This window comes from Hyperolius riggenbachi, chromosome 11 (assembly GCF_040937935.1).
Source record: "Hyperolius riggenbachi isolate aHypRig1 chromosome 11, aHypRig1.pri, whole genome shotgun sequence".
NCBI lineage: Eukaryota > Metazoa > Chordata > Amphibia > Anura > Hyperoliidae > Hyperolius > Hyperolius riggenbachi.
In genome coordinates, this window is record NC_090656.1 from 156,631,018 (window position 1) to 156,645,581 (window position 14,564).

General features: G+C 49.0%; 1 protein-coding gene across 9 annotated transcripts in view; it reads left to right on the forward strand.

The window, feature by feature from the left end:
- CCDC88B (coiled-coil domain containing 88B) overlaps positions 1–14,564 on the forward strand; it is a 948,743-nt gene that overhangs the window by 97,961 nt on the left and 836,218 nt on the right. For all 9 annotated transcript variants that reach the window (XR_011024965.1, XM_068261744.1, XM_068261745.1 and 6 more), the window contains one exon: positions 4,118–4,187. Coding sequence is in view for 8 of the 9 variants with exons in the window: in XM_068261744.1 (XP_068117845.1) it covers positions 4,118–4,187 (70 nt within the window). In the remaining variant the exon portion in view is untranslated. The remainder of the gene's footprint in view (positions 1–4,117; positions 4,188–14,564) is intronic.

The following is a 14,564-nucleotide window of genomic DNA, read 5'->3' on the forward strand; positions in this document are numbered from 1 at the left end:
AATATGACTGCATGGTGAAAGAGATTGCCTGCCTTGAGTAAATCTGTAGTAAGCGAAAATGGCCCGATTCGCTGCAAGTTTGAACATACAATTCTCGTTCGCTTATCCTTAGTTTTTTGTCCTATTAGAGCAATGATAATTTGAATATGTCGGAAATTTTTTTTTTGCCTCAGGCGGCAAAAAGTCTAGGGCCGGCCCTGCCCGCACATATCCCAGTTGATCCAGGGGAAGGCGAGAAACCTTACAAGGACTCGGCCAATTAGCTTTAAAAGGGAAAATTCATTCCCAACTCTAGATGGCAGTCAGATAAATCCCTGGATCAACTCTCCCAAGAATTACCTAGTAATTATAGCCGTGGATGCCCTTCAATGCAAGAAAAGCATCCAAGACCTCTTTACATGCAGATATACATCCTAAGGTAAGATGTTCCAGATTTTAACCACTCTCACTGTGAAGGGCCCCTTCCTAAATAGATGGCAAAAACATTTTTTTTCTCCATACGCAAATCATGTCCCCTTGTTCGCTGTACAATCCTAGGGAAAAAAGCTCAACTGCCAAGCTTTTGTATTGCCCTCTGATGTATTTATATACCGTATATACTCAAGTATAAGCCAAATTTTTGGGTCCAAAAAAGTGGCCCAAAAGTGGGGTTGTCGGCTTATACTCGAGTATAGCTCTCCCCCAAGTGTCAGAGTGGTGTGGGCAGCGCAATTGACCCCCAGCATATGTAGACAGTGCACAGGGAGCCGTGATTCTTTACTCACATGTCAGCACCGCTCACCTGGATTGCTCATCTTTACCATGCCTGTTGCCGTCACTGCTTCCACTTGCCAGCTATGGAACAACCCAGCACAAAGACTAGAGCCAATCAGGAACACACACTCTGCTACTGTGTAGTCACTGAGAGGTGTTATCAGCCATGTGCGCAGTTCAGGCAGTTGATTCCCCATTTGTGAGCGGGACGCATCTCCTATGTTTCAAATTTCGTCACAAGGTATGTTCCTGATCCTGATTGGCCGGCTGTATTGTCAGCAACACAGCCGGCCAATCAGATGCCTGAAGGGTAGGAACATACCTCGTGTTGAAATTGAAACCTAGGAGACGCGTCCTGCTCACAAATGGGGAAGCAATTGCCTGAACTGCGCGCACCGCTGATAACACCTCTCAGTGACTTCACTTTGTAAGGGCTGGTGCACACCGATCGGCTTTTTGGGCGTTTTCAGATCCGCTTGCGGCTGCGGATCTGCTTGGTCAATGTATCTCAATGGGGTGGTGCACACCAGAGCGGGAGGCGTTTTGCAGAAACAAATCCTCCCGGGGTGAGGCATTTTTTTGATTTCGGATGCGTTTCTGCCTCAATGTTAAGTATAGGAAAAACGCAAACCGCTCTGAAAAACGGCAGATCAGAGCGGTTTGCCAGGCGGTTTTGTTACAGAAGCTGTTCAGTAACAGCTTTACTGTAACAATATATGAAATATGTTACACTGAAATCCGCAGCAGCAATCCGCAAAACGCTAGCAAAACGCCTCATAAAAATAAAAAAAAAAGTTTAAAAATCTGCTAGCATTTTGCGGATCTGCTAGCGGGTTTTGGTGTGCACCAGGCCTGAGTAGACCTTTTGCTTAATTCTTTCCACATATTGGGCTTGACTCACAAAAGGGTGCTAACTTAGTTAGAATGCCTAAAAGCCCCTTAGCACGCCTAAAGCCCTTTAGGACACGCAAAGTTTCACGCGCTAAGATAGCGCCCGTAAAGTTTAGCACAGCACGCGAAATGACCAAAACGTTGCATTGGGTGCGCCAGTTTAGTCGCACCCAGTGAGACATTTCATGCACACCGTGCAGCTCTAAACTTTGTGCACGATCAATAAAAGCTTTGGGCGTGCTAACTGCTTAGCACCCTAGTTAGCACGCCCAAAGCTTTTTGTGAATCGAGCCCTTTGTGTTACTTTGACATACTGCACCATTGGGCTCCCGTTTTCTCTTGTATCTTTTGCTCCAGGGTGCTCACACACCCCATCTACTTTGTGTCTGCTATGAGAAGTTAAATTATACCAGATGCCTAAAACACTAAAGATCACAGCTCGTACAAGTAACTGGAGAGATCAGTGACATTAGGGTCATCTCTGCAGAGCTGTATTAAAACAGTGCTCTGTATGGAGTCTGCATAAGTGTTGAAACTGTCACTGTTTCTGACTTTCTGTAACTTTGAGTCACTCTCCCCTATCCCCCCACACACTGAGAAGGAATGATGAGGGACCAGGCACTGAACACCAATGATAGCCAGGTGCAGTGAATTCACTTTGTTCGAACACGGTGATTCCAGCGCTGGAGACTTGGGCGCAGCCGGCACCACCATAGGCCGTAATAGGAATTACGGCTATAGCAGCGCACAGGGAGCAACTTCGGCGCTGTCAGAAGATGGTGCTGAAGTTACTTTTAAAACACAATAATTAGGCTTCCAGCAATTGATGGAAGCAGAATTATTTCATTCCCCACCATCCATGGTGGCCTGGAGGGGGAATAGTATTTAACACGGCCGGGAACTTGTGCAACAGCAGGATCAGCCATATACCGGCTGTATCCTGCGCCCAAGTCTCCCGCGCCGATATCTCTCGTACGCCACTTTGGTTGGGTGATGATACGCAGCATGCTGTGTTTTTTTTTTTTTTGTATCTATAATGCCCACTAACACCAGTGATGATACGTGGGGGCAATTGTTGCAGTTTATATGTGGGATGATTTCTGTGTGTCATTTGTGTGGTAATTATTGCATCTCAAATGTGATGGGGGAGGGGGGGGTCAGGATTCAGGGGAGCGTCCTCACAATGTTTGCTTCAAAAAGTGAAGAACCAGCCCTGCCCACAGAGAGGGCTCTTAGTGCCTTCTCTTGCACAACGTGTGCCATAGGTTTATCACAATCAAACAAGTTAATAAAGCCGCGCTCAGGATCAGTTCACACTAGTAGCCCAATATACAAACTGAAGGATTTGGTGGGGCGCTGCAGTAAAACAACCTCCTCTGGTTATAAAACACATAAAATCCAATATACTGGCGCTCAATGTCCGATGATTACAACCATCCACAGATACTTGGATCTTCAGATCATATTTACACCAGATAGTTTCTTTAAGCTTGCATATCACTCCATGTTACTTGCATCAATAGGCATACACCTCACAAGATAAATAGCTCATCATGTGTAAAACCAATTTAATAAAAGCTTCTCGCCTAAAATATATATGCGTACATTATAAATCTCTTGGTAAAAAAACCCATCAAATAGTCACCATTGCCTTTAGGAAAAGTTCCGGTCTCGGCTGCGTGTAGTCTTGTCTCCTCTTTCAGCACATCTCTCCTGGCTCCACCCTACCGGTTTCGTCATCAATGATGTGCCATCCTGTGTGCCATAGGTTCACCAGTGCTGAACTAGCATTAACAGTGCATAAGGAACCTCCCCTTTCTGAACTATATTGCTTTCAGTCATGTACCTACTTTTCCATTCCTCTTTCTCTCAAACTTCCTTGAGAAGTACACAGGAAGTATGTCACTGGGATTTACGACTGTGTGCAAATAAGGGCCGTGTCACACTGTGCTCCCGTTGTGCACACTGCCTGAGTTGACCATTGACTTGCATTACTGCATAATCTATGCGGTAGGCACGGATCATGCGGTAATGCGCTGCAGATTTTGTGTTGGGATTTTGATATGTGCACCACATTGCTTTGCATGAGCTGTGCGAGTCTTCGCAGACTTACATGGCCCTTGTGGCAAGGAAGCATACCACAGTGTGCTGCAGTGTGCAGGGAGCCTAAAAAATAATAAAAAAATGTGCAATTTAAAATACAAAGCACCCTGGGTACTAAATAGCATTTCAGGCATGTGCTAAGACTATATCCAAAAGTGGCTCAGTTTACAATATATAGAACTGCATGGTAGTTTGCTGATTTTATGTATTACAGACACTCACCTTTTGTGCAAGGTGTAATCCCTTGGTTTAGGTTATTGCCATCACATAATCCTAATTGATCTGTAACATTTTTATCCATGACCATTTGCTTTAGCATTTGCATTGAACTGAACATTGACTAAAATTACTATTTGTTTTTTGGTATTAGAGACACACGGCCATACCATGGAAATGTGGATTTGCCCAGCCTTAAATGGAGACTGCGATCATACTACCAGGTAAATTCTAGTGGGAGTGAGCTCAGATATGTTTTACCATTATATCATACTCCTTTGAAAACTTCATTTGAAGCTAGAATTGCAGCAGTGTAGCAATATTTGATATGTTAAATAGCAAGAGAAATGATAATTAACAGTAATGAGATGACCACCCCTCTGATCAATATGGCAATAGGGATAACAATAACAATAACATTTCTAAAGCACTTTTCTCCCATAGGACTCAAAGGGCTTAGACTCTCTCAGATTCAATATTTGGTAGTAGGATGAAGTACTAACATAATAAAATCAAATTTTTGCAAATTCCAAATGGAACAGGTGGCTTTTCAGTCTGGATTTAAGCACATCCAGAGATGGTGTTGTCCTGATCTGCTGAGGTAAGGAGTTCCATAATGTAGGAGCGGCATGACAGAAGGCTCTGTGACCAAAAGTTTTCAGGTTGACTCTGGGTATGACTAGATTATTAGAAACTGCGAATCTGAGATTGTGGGGATTGCTACGCAGCTGCAACATTTATTTCATGTATCCAGGACTAAGATTATATAGTAATTTAAATGTCAGTAGGCAGATCTTGAATTGTATCCTTCATTTTATAGGTAGCCAGTGAAGGGAGTGATGAGCTGGTTTTATGTGGTAGTGATGAGGTTGGTTAGGTTAGTTAACAATCTAACAACAGTATTCTGTATCAGCTGTAGGCTGTACAAGTCCTTGTTTGGAAGGCTGGTGTAGAGAGTATTACAATAGTCCAGTTACTTGGGATGTAATGAAGGCATAACCTAATGTTCGCACAAAAGAAAAAAGGGGAAAGCTGCTCGGCACTCAATTAGTGGGGTGAGGCTGTTGTCCAGATCACAAATTGCTATGTACAGTGGGTTGCAAAAGTATTTGGCCCCCTTGAAGTTTTCCACATTTTGTCAAATTACTGCCACAAACATGAATCAATTTTATTGGAATTCCACATGAAAGACCAACACAAAGTGGTGTACACATGAGAAGTGAAATGAAAATCATACATGATTCCAAACATTTTTTACAAATAAATAACTGCAAAGTGATGTGTGCATAATTATTCGGCCCCCTTTGATCTGAGTGCAGTCAGTTGCCTATAGACATTGCCTGATGAGTGCTAATGACTAAATAGAGTGCACCTGTGTGTAATCTAATGTCAGTACAACTACAGCTGCTCTGTGAGGGCCTCAGAGGTTGTCTAAGAGAATATTGGGAGCAACAACACCATGAAGTCCAAAGAACACACCAGACAGGTCGGGGATCAAGTTATTGAGAAGATTTCCAAAGCCTTGAACATCCCACAGAGCAGTGTTCAAGCGATCATTCAGAAATGGAAGGAGTATGGCACAACTGTAAACCTACCAAGACAAGGCCATCCACCTAAACTCACAGGCCGAACAAGGAGAACGCTGATCAGAAATGCAGTCAAGAGGCCCATGGTGACTCTGGACGAGTTGCAGAGATCTACAGCTCAGGTGGGAGACTCTGTCTATAGGACAACTATTAGTCATGCACTGTACAAAGTTGGCCTTTATGGAAGAGTGGCAAGAAGAAAGCCATTTTTTACAGAAAGCATAAGAAGTCCCGTTTGCAGTTTGCCACAAGCCATGTGGGGGATAGAGTTGGGCCGAACCTCCGATTTTAGGTTCGCGAACTTCCGCGGAAGGTTCGGTTCGCGTTAAAGTTCGCGAACCGCAATAGACTTCAATGGGGATGCGAACTTTGAAAAAAAAAAAAATTATGCTGGCCACAAAAGTGATGGAAAAGATGTTTCAAGGGGTCTAACACCTGGAGGGGTGCATGGCGGAGTGGGATACATGCCAAAAGTCCCGGGGAAAAATCTGGATTTGACGCAAAGCAGCGTTTTAAGGGCAGAAATCACATTGAATGCTAAATGACAGGCCTAAAGTGCTTTCAAACATCTTGCATGTGTATACATCAATCAGGTAGTGTAATTAAGGTACTGCTTCACACTGACACACCAAACTCACCGTGTAACGCACCGCAAACAGCTGTTTGTGTAGTGACGGCCGTGCTGGACTGGTGCGCACCATGGCGAGAGTGCAGGTTTTGGTGGCTTTACAGCCCATATGGTCGCCTGGCTGATGTGGCTGAATGACAGAACAGTGACTGTCCAGCTGATCAAATTTGGTCTGACCACAATGAGGCAACGACCTTATTATCGTGGGTGTGCCCCCCGAGACACTCATCTAGGCGCCGGTCATTGCTTCATTGTGATACGCAAGCCCCTTCACCACGGCAAGGTAATGATCACGAAGGGGAATGGGCGCATGTACATGCCTTTTCTTTTGTTGTTGCAGCTGCCCGCAGTGCAGCCAGAAAAATTAGGCAGTCATGTACACGCACCAGAAAAATTATTACAGTGGCCGCTGCTAGCAGCGGCCTAAAAAATTCAGCAATCCGCCTGGAGTCCCGGACCCTGTTGGTGGTGGCGGAGAAGGTAGTCAAGCGGCCTGCAGGCAGACATGCTGTGTGGAGGGACTGGGAGCGACTTAGTCTTCTTGGGGCAGGCCAGGCAGCCAGTCACACGGCGTGCAGGCAGAGATGCTGTGTGTGGGGACTGACTTAGTCTTGGGGCGGGCAGCAGCCCTCCGGAATCCATGCCTCATTCATTTTGATAAAGGTGAGGTACTTAACACTTTTGTGACTTAGGCGACTTCTCTTCTCTGTGACAATGCCTCCAGCTGCGCTGAAGGTCCTTTCTGACAGGGCGCTTGCGGCAGGGCAGGAGAGAAGTTGGATGGCAAATTGGGACAGCTCTGGCCACAGGTCAAGCCTGTGCACCCAGTAGTTCAAGGGTTCCTCATCGCTGTTCACAGCAGTGTCTACATCCACACTTAAGGCCAGGTAGTCGGCTACCTGCCGTTCCAGGCGTTGGTGGAGGGTGGATCCGGAAGGGCTACGGCGAGGCGTTGGACTAAAGAACATCCGCATGTCCGACATCACCATGAGATCGCTGGAGCGTCCTGTCTTTGACTGCGTGGACACGGGAGGAGGATTAGTGGCAGTGGTACCTTGCTGGCGTTGTGCCGTCACATCACCCTTAAAGGCATTGTAAAGCATAGTTGACAGCTGGTTCTGCATGTGCTGCATCCTTTCCACCTTCCGGTGAGTTGGTAACAGGTCCGCCACTTTGTGCCTGTACCGAGGGTCTAGTAGTGTGGCCACCCAGTACAGGTCATTCCCCTTGAGGTTTTTTATACGGGGGTCCCTCAACAGGCAGGATAGCATAAAAGACGACATCTGCACAAAGTCGGATCCAGTACCCTCCATCTCCTCTTGCTCTTCCCCAGTGACGTCAGGTAAGTCAACCTCCTCCCCCCAGCCGCGAACAATACCACGGGAAGGTTGAGCAGCACAAGCCCCTTGCGATGCCTGCTGAGGTTGTTCTCCTGCCGCTGTCCCCTCCTCCTCCTCCTCCTCCTCCCCCAAAGAAACACCTTGCTCATCATCCTCTGAGTCTGACTCGTCTTCTGCACACGACTTCTCTTCTTCCTCCTCCTCCCCCCTCTGTGCTGCCGCAGGTGTTGAGGAAACAGCTGGGTCTGATGAAAATTGGTCCCATGCCTGTTCCTGCCGTAACGGTTCCTGGTCACGCTCATTCACAGCTTCATCCGCCACTCTACGCACAGCACACTCCAAGAAGTAAGCGTAGGGAATTAAGTCACTGATGGTGCCCTCACTGCGGCTCACCAGGTTGGTCACCTCCTCAAACGGCCGCATGAGCCTGCATGCATTTTCCATCAGTGTCCAGTTGTCGGGCCAGAACATCCCCATCTTCCCAGACTGTTTCATTCTAGTGTAGTTGTAGAGGTAGTGGGTCACGGCTTTCTTCTGTTCTAGCAGGCGAGAGAACATGAGCAGGGTCGAGTTCCAGCGAGTCGGGCTATCGCAAATGAGGCGTCTCACCGGCATGTTGTTTTTGCGCTGAATTTCCGCAAAGCGTGCCATGGCTGTGTAAGACCGCCTCAAATGCCCACAGAACTTCCTGGCCTGCTTCAGGACATTCGCTAAGCCAGGGTACTTTGCCATAAATCTTTGAACCACTAGATTCATGACATGTGCCATGCAGGGTATGTGTGTCAGCTTCCCCATATGCAAAGCGGCAAGCAGATTGCTGCCGTTGTCGCACACCACGTTGCCTATCTCCAGGTGTTGCGGGGTTAGCCACTCATCCACCTGTTTCTTAAGAGCAGCCAGGAGAGCTGCTCCAGTGTGACTCTCCGCTTTGAGACAAGACATGTCTAAGATGGCGTGACACCGTCTTACCTGGCATGCAGCATAGGCCCTGCGGAGCTGGGGCTGTGTAGCTGGAGAGGAGAACTGCCACTCAGCCAAGGAGGAGGAGGACAGCGAAGAGCATGTAGCAGGAGGAGAGGAGGTGGCAGGAGGCCTGCCTGCAAGCTGTGGAGGTGTCACAATTTGGTCCGCTGCGCCCTGCTTGCCATCGTTCACCACCAGGTTCACCCAATGGGCTGTGTAGGTAATGTAGCGGCCCTGCCCGTGCTTGGCAGACCAGGCATCCGTGGTCAGGTGTACCCTTGACCCAACGCTCTTCGCAAGAGATGACACCACTTGCCTCTCAACTTCACGGTGCAGTTGGGGTATGGCCTTTCTCGAAAAATAAGTGCGGCCTGGCATCTTCCACTGCGGTGTTCCGATGGCCACAAATTTACGGAAGGCCTCAGAGTCCACCAGCCGGTATGGTAACAGCTGCCGAGCTAACAGTTCCGCCACGCCAGCTGTCAGACGCCGGGCAAGGGGGTGACTGGCCGAAATTGGCTTCTTCCGCTCAAACATTTCCTTCACGGACACCTGACTGCTGCTGTGGGCAGAGGAGCAGGAACCGCTCAAGGGCAGAGGCGGAGTGGAGGAGGGTGCCTGTGAAGGTGGAAGGGAGAAAGCGGCAGAAGCAGATAATGCACCTGATGGAGGAGGAAGAGGAGAAGGAGGGTGGCTTTGCTTTTGTGTGCTGCTGCTGCTTTTGCTCAGGTGGCCATCCCATTGCTGTTTGTGCCTTTTCTCCAGGTGCCTTCGTAAGGCACTTGTCCCTACGTGAGTGTTGGCCTTTCCACGGCTCAATTTTTGTTGGCAGAGCGAACAGATGGCTTTGGTCCGATCTGAGGCACACACATTAAAAAATTTCCACACCGCTGAGCCACCCTGGGATGTGGGCACTATGGGGACCTCAGCAGCTGATGCTGAAGGGCAAGTTGGCTGGCTGTACATAGGTGGCGATACATGGTGCCGGACTCTGCCACCAGCTGTTTCTGACGAAGAGCTGCCCCAGCTTCTTTCAGCAACTTCTCTCCTCCTACTACTCTCTGACTCCCCCTCTGAACTGTCCCCCTCTTCATCTCCTCTATTGGGAACATACAGAGGATCCCTATTACCGTCATCATCGTAGTCATCCTGCCCAGCTTCGCTTGCCTCACACAAATCCAAACTTGCACCATCAGTAGGTCCTTCATCCTCCTGACACGTTACATCCATAGTGTTGCCGCGTAACTCAGACATATGAGCTGGTGAAAATTCATCTGGCTGTAACAACAATGGCTGTGCATCAGTGATTTCACCACTAAATAATTCTTGCGAAGTGTCAAATGCAGCGGAAGTGGTGCTAGTAGTAGCGCTAGTGGCTGAGCAAGATGAGGTGTTCTGTGTCGCTAAATACTCAACCACGTCCTGACAATCTTGGGAGGTGATGGGACGTGCCTTCTTCCGAGCACTGTACTGTGGGCCAGGTCCACACGAAATTACATTTACACGACCTCGCGCAGACCTGCCGGGTGGCCTACCTCTGGCTCTACCTCTTCCTCTACCTGTTTTGTCCATATCGGGTATGCACGGAGTGGTATATCACACTGCGTGCACTCACGTAGGTAGGTGGGTTCACTTAACTGCACAGGTATGCGCACTGATGCGGTGGGTTCACTGAACAGAACAGGTATACAGTGGCGGGTTCACAGAACAGGTATGCAGTGGCAGGTTCACTGAACACAACAGGTATGCAGTGGCGGGTTCACTGAACAGGTATACAGTGGCGGGTCCACTGAACAGAACAGGTATGCAGTGGCGGGTTCACTAAACAGAACAGGTATACAGTGGCGGGTTCACAGAACAGGTATGCAGTGGCAGGTTCACTGAACAGAACAGGTATGCAGTGGCGGGTTCACTGAACAGAACAGGTATGCAGTGGCGGGTTCACTGAACAGGTATACAGTGGCGGGTCCACTGAACAGAACAGGTATGCAGTGGCGGGTTCACTGAACAGGTATACAGTGGCGGGTCCACTGAACAGAACAGGTATGCAGTGGCGGGTTCACTAAACAGAACAGGTATACAGTGGCGGGTTTACTAAACAGAACAGGTATACAGTGGCGGGTCCACAGAACAGGTATGCAGTGGCAGGTTCACTGAACACAACAGGTATGCAGTGGCGGGTTCACTGAACAGGTATACAGTGGCGGGTCCACTGAACAGAACAGGTATGCAGTGGCGGGTTCACTGAACAGGTATACAGTGGCGGGTCCACTGAACAGAACAGGTATGCAGTGGCGGGTTCACTAAACAGAACAGGTATACAGTGACGGGTTCACTAAACAGAACAGGTATACAGTGGCGGGTTCACAGAACAGGTATGCAGTGGCAGGTTCACTGAACACAACAGGTATGCAGTGGCGGGTTAACTGAACAGGTATGCAGTGGCGGGTTCACTGAACACAACAGGTATGCAGTGGCGGGTTCACTGAACAGGTATACAGTGGCGGGTCCACTGAACAGAACAGGTATGCAGTGGCGGGTTCACTAAACAGAACAGGTATACAGTGGCGGGTTCACAGAACAGGTATGCAGTGGCAGGTTCACTGAACACAACAGGTATGCAGTGGCGGGTTAACTGAACAGGTATGCAGTGGCGGGTTCACTGAACACAACAGGTATGCAGTGGCGGGTTCACTGAACAGGTATACAGTGGCGGGTCCACTGAACAGAACAGGTATGCAGTGGCGGGTTCACTAAACAGAACAGGTATACAGTGGCGGGTTCACTAAACAGAACAGGTATACAGTGGCGGGTTCACAGAACAGGTATGCAGTGGCAGGTTCACTGAACACAACAGGTATGCAGTGGCGGGTTCACTGAACAGGTATACAGTGGCGGGTCCACTGAACAGAACAGGTATGCAGTGGCGGGTTCACTGAACAGGTATACAGTGGCGGGTGCACTGAACAGAACAGGTATGCAGTGGCGGGTTCACTGAACAGGTATGCAGTGGCGGGTTCACTGAACAGGTATGCAGTGGCGGGCTCACAGAACAGGTATGCAGTGGTGGGTTCACAGAACAGGTATGCAGTGGTGGGTTCACAGCACAGGTATGCAGTGGTGGGTTCACAGCACAGGTATGCAGTGGTGGGTTCAATGAACAGGTATACAGTGGCGGGTCCACTGAACAGAACAGGTATGCAGTGGCAGGTTCACAGCACAGGTATTCAGTGGTGGGTTCACAGAACAGGTATGCAGTGGTGGGTTCACAGAACAGGTATGCAGTGGTGGGTTCAATGAACAGGTATACAGTGGCGGGTCCACTGAACAGAACAGGTATGCAGTGGCAGGTTCACTGAACAGGTATGCAGTGGTGGGTTCACAGCACAGGTATGCAGTGGTGGGTTCACAGAACAGGTATGCAGTGGTGGGTTCACAGCACAGGTATGCAGTGGTGGGTGCAATGAACAGGTATACAGTGGCGGGTCCACTGAACAGAACAGGTATGCAGTGGCAGGTTCACTGAACAGGTATGCAGTGGTGGGTTCACAGCACAGGTATGCAGTGGTGGGTTCACAGCACAGGTATGCAGTGGTGGGTTCACTGAACAGGTATGCAGTGGTGGGTTCACAGCACAGGTATGCAGTGGTGGGTTCACAGCACAGGTATGCAGTGGTGGGTTCACAGCACAGGTATGCAGTGGCAGGTTCACTGAACACAACAGGTATGCAGTGGCGGGTTAACTGAACAGGTATGCAGTGGCGGGTTCACTGAACACAACAGGTATGCAGTGGCGGGTTCACTGAACAGGTATACAGTGGCGGGTCCACTGAACAGAACAGGTATGCAGTGGCGGGTTCACTAAACAGAACAGGTATACAGTGGCGGGTTCACTAAACAGAACAGGTATACAGTGGCGGGTTCACAGAACAGGTATGCAGTGGCAGGTTCACTGAACACAACAGGTATGCAGTGGCGGGTTCACTGAACAGGTATACAGTGGCGGGTCCACTGAACAGAACAGGTATGCAGTGGCGGGTTCACTGAACAGGTATACAGTGGCGGGTGCACTGAACAGAACAGGTATGCAGTGGCGGGTTCACTGAACAGGTATGCAGTGGCGGGTTCACTGAACAGGTATGCAGTGGCGGGCTCACAGAACAGGTATGCAGTGGTGGGTTCACAGAACAGGTATGCAGTGGTGGGTTCACAGCACAGGTATGCAGTGGTGGGTTCACAGCACAGGTATGCAGTGGTGGGTTCAATGAACAGGTATACAGTGGCGGGTCCACTGAACAGAACAGGTATGCAGTGGCAGGTTCACAGCACAGGTATTCAGTGGTGGGTTCACAGAACAGGTATGCAGTGGTGGGTTCACAGAACAGGTATGCAGTGGTGGGTTCAATGAACAGGTATACAGTGGCGGGTCCACTGAACAGAACAGGTATGCAGTGGCAAGTTCACTGAACAGGTATGCAGTGGTGGGTTCACAGCACAGGTATGCAGTGGTGGGTTCACAGAACAGGTATGCAGTGGTGGGTTCACAGCACAGGTATGCAGTGGTGGGTGCAATGAACAGGTATACAGTGGCGGGTCCACTGAACAGAACAGGTATGCAGTGGCAGGTTCACTGAACAGGTATGCAGTGGTGGGTTCACAGCACAGGTATGCAGTGGTGGGTTCACAGCACAGGTATGCAGTGGTGGGTTCACTGAACAGGTATGCAGTGGTGGGTTCACAGCACAGGTATGCAGTGGTGGGTTCACAGCACAGGTATGCAGTGGTGGGTTCACAGCACAGGTATGCAGTGGTGGGTTCACAGCACAGGTATGCAGTGGTGGGTTCACAGAACAGGTATGCAGCCAGACAGGAACAAGTTAAGCCTAACTAATCTTTCCCTGAGAGACAGTCTGCAGCAGCTCGCCCTACTCTCACTAACGCAGGCAGCACACGAGTGACCGTAATGGCCGCCGCTGCCTGCCTTATATAAGGGGGGGTGGGGCTCCAGGGGCTAGTGTAGCCTAATTGGCTACACTGGGCCTGCTGACTGTGATGTAGAGGGTCAAAGTTGACCCTCCATGTGCATTATGGGGCGAACCGAACTTCCGCAAAGGCTCGCCTGCGGGACGCGAACGCGAACCACTGAAGTTCGCATGGAACCGTTCGCAGGCGAACCGTTCGGCCCAACTCTGGTGGGGGACACAGCAACCATGTGAAAGAAGGTGCTCTGGTCAGATGAGACCAAAATGGAACTTTTTGGCCAAAATGCAAAACGCTATGTGTGGCGGAAAACTAACACTGCACATCACTCTGAACACACCATCCCCACTGTCAAATATGGTGGTGGCAGCATCATGCTCGGGGGGTGCATCTCTTCAGCAGGGACAGGGAAGCTGGTCAGAGTTGATGGGAAGATGGATGGAGCCAAATACAGGGCAAACTTGGAAGAAAACCTCTTGGAGACTGCAAAAGACTTGAGACTAGGGCGGAGGTTCACCTTCCAGCAGGACAATGACCCTAAACATAAAGCCAGGGCAACAATGGAATGGTTTAAAACAAAACGTATCTATGTGTTTGAATGGTCCAGTCAAACTCCAGATCTAAATCCAATCGAGAAACTGTGGCAAGATCTAAAAACTGCTGTTCACAAACGCTGTCCATCTAATCTGACTGAGCTGGAGCTGTTTTACAAAGAAGAATGGGCAAGGATTTCAGTCTCTAGATGTGCAAAGCTGGTAGAGACATACCCTAAAAGACTGGCAGCTGTAATTGCAGCAAAAGGTGGTTCTACAAAGTATTGACTCAGGGGGCCGAATAATTACGCACACCCCACTTTGCAGTTATTGATTTGTAAAAAATGTTTAAATGTTTGGAATCATGTATGATTTTCGTTCCACTTCTCATGTGTACACCACTTTGTATTGGTCTTTCATGTGGAATTCCAATAAAATTGATTCATGTTTGTGGCAGTAATGTGACAAAATGTGGAAAACGTCAAGGGGGCCGAATACTTTTGCAACCCACTGTATATATCCATCTATATGTACACGATAGGATTCTGGATGTATAGAGAAGACGTGCAAC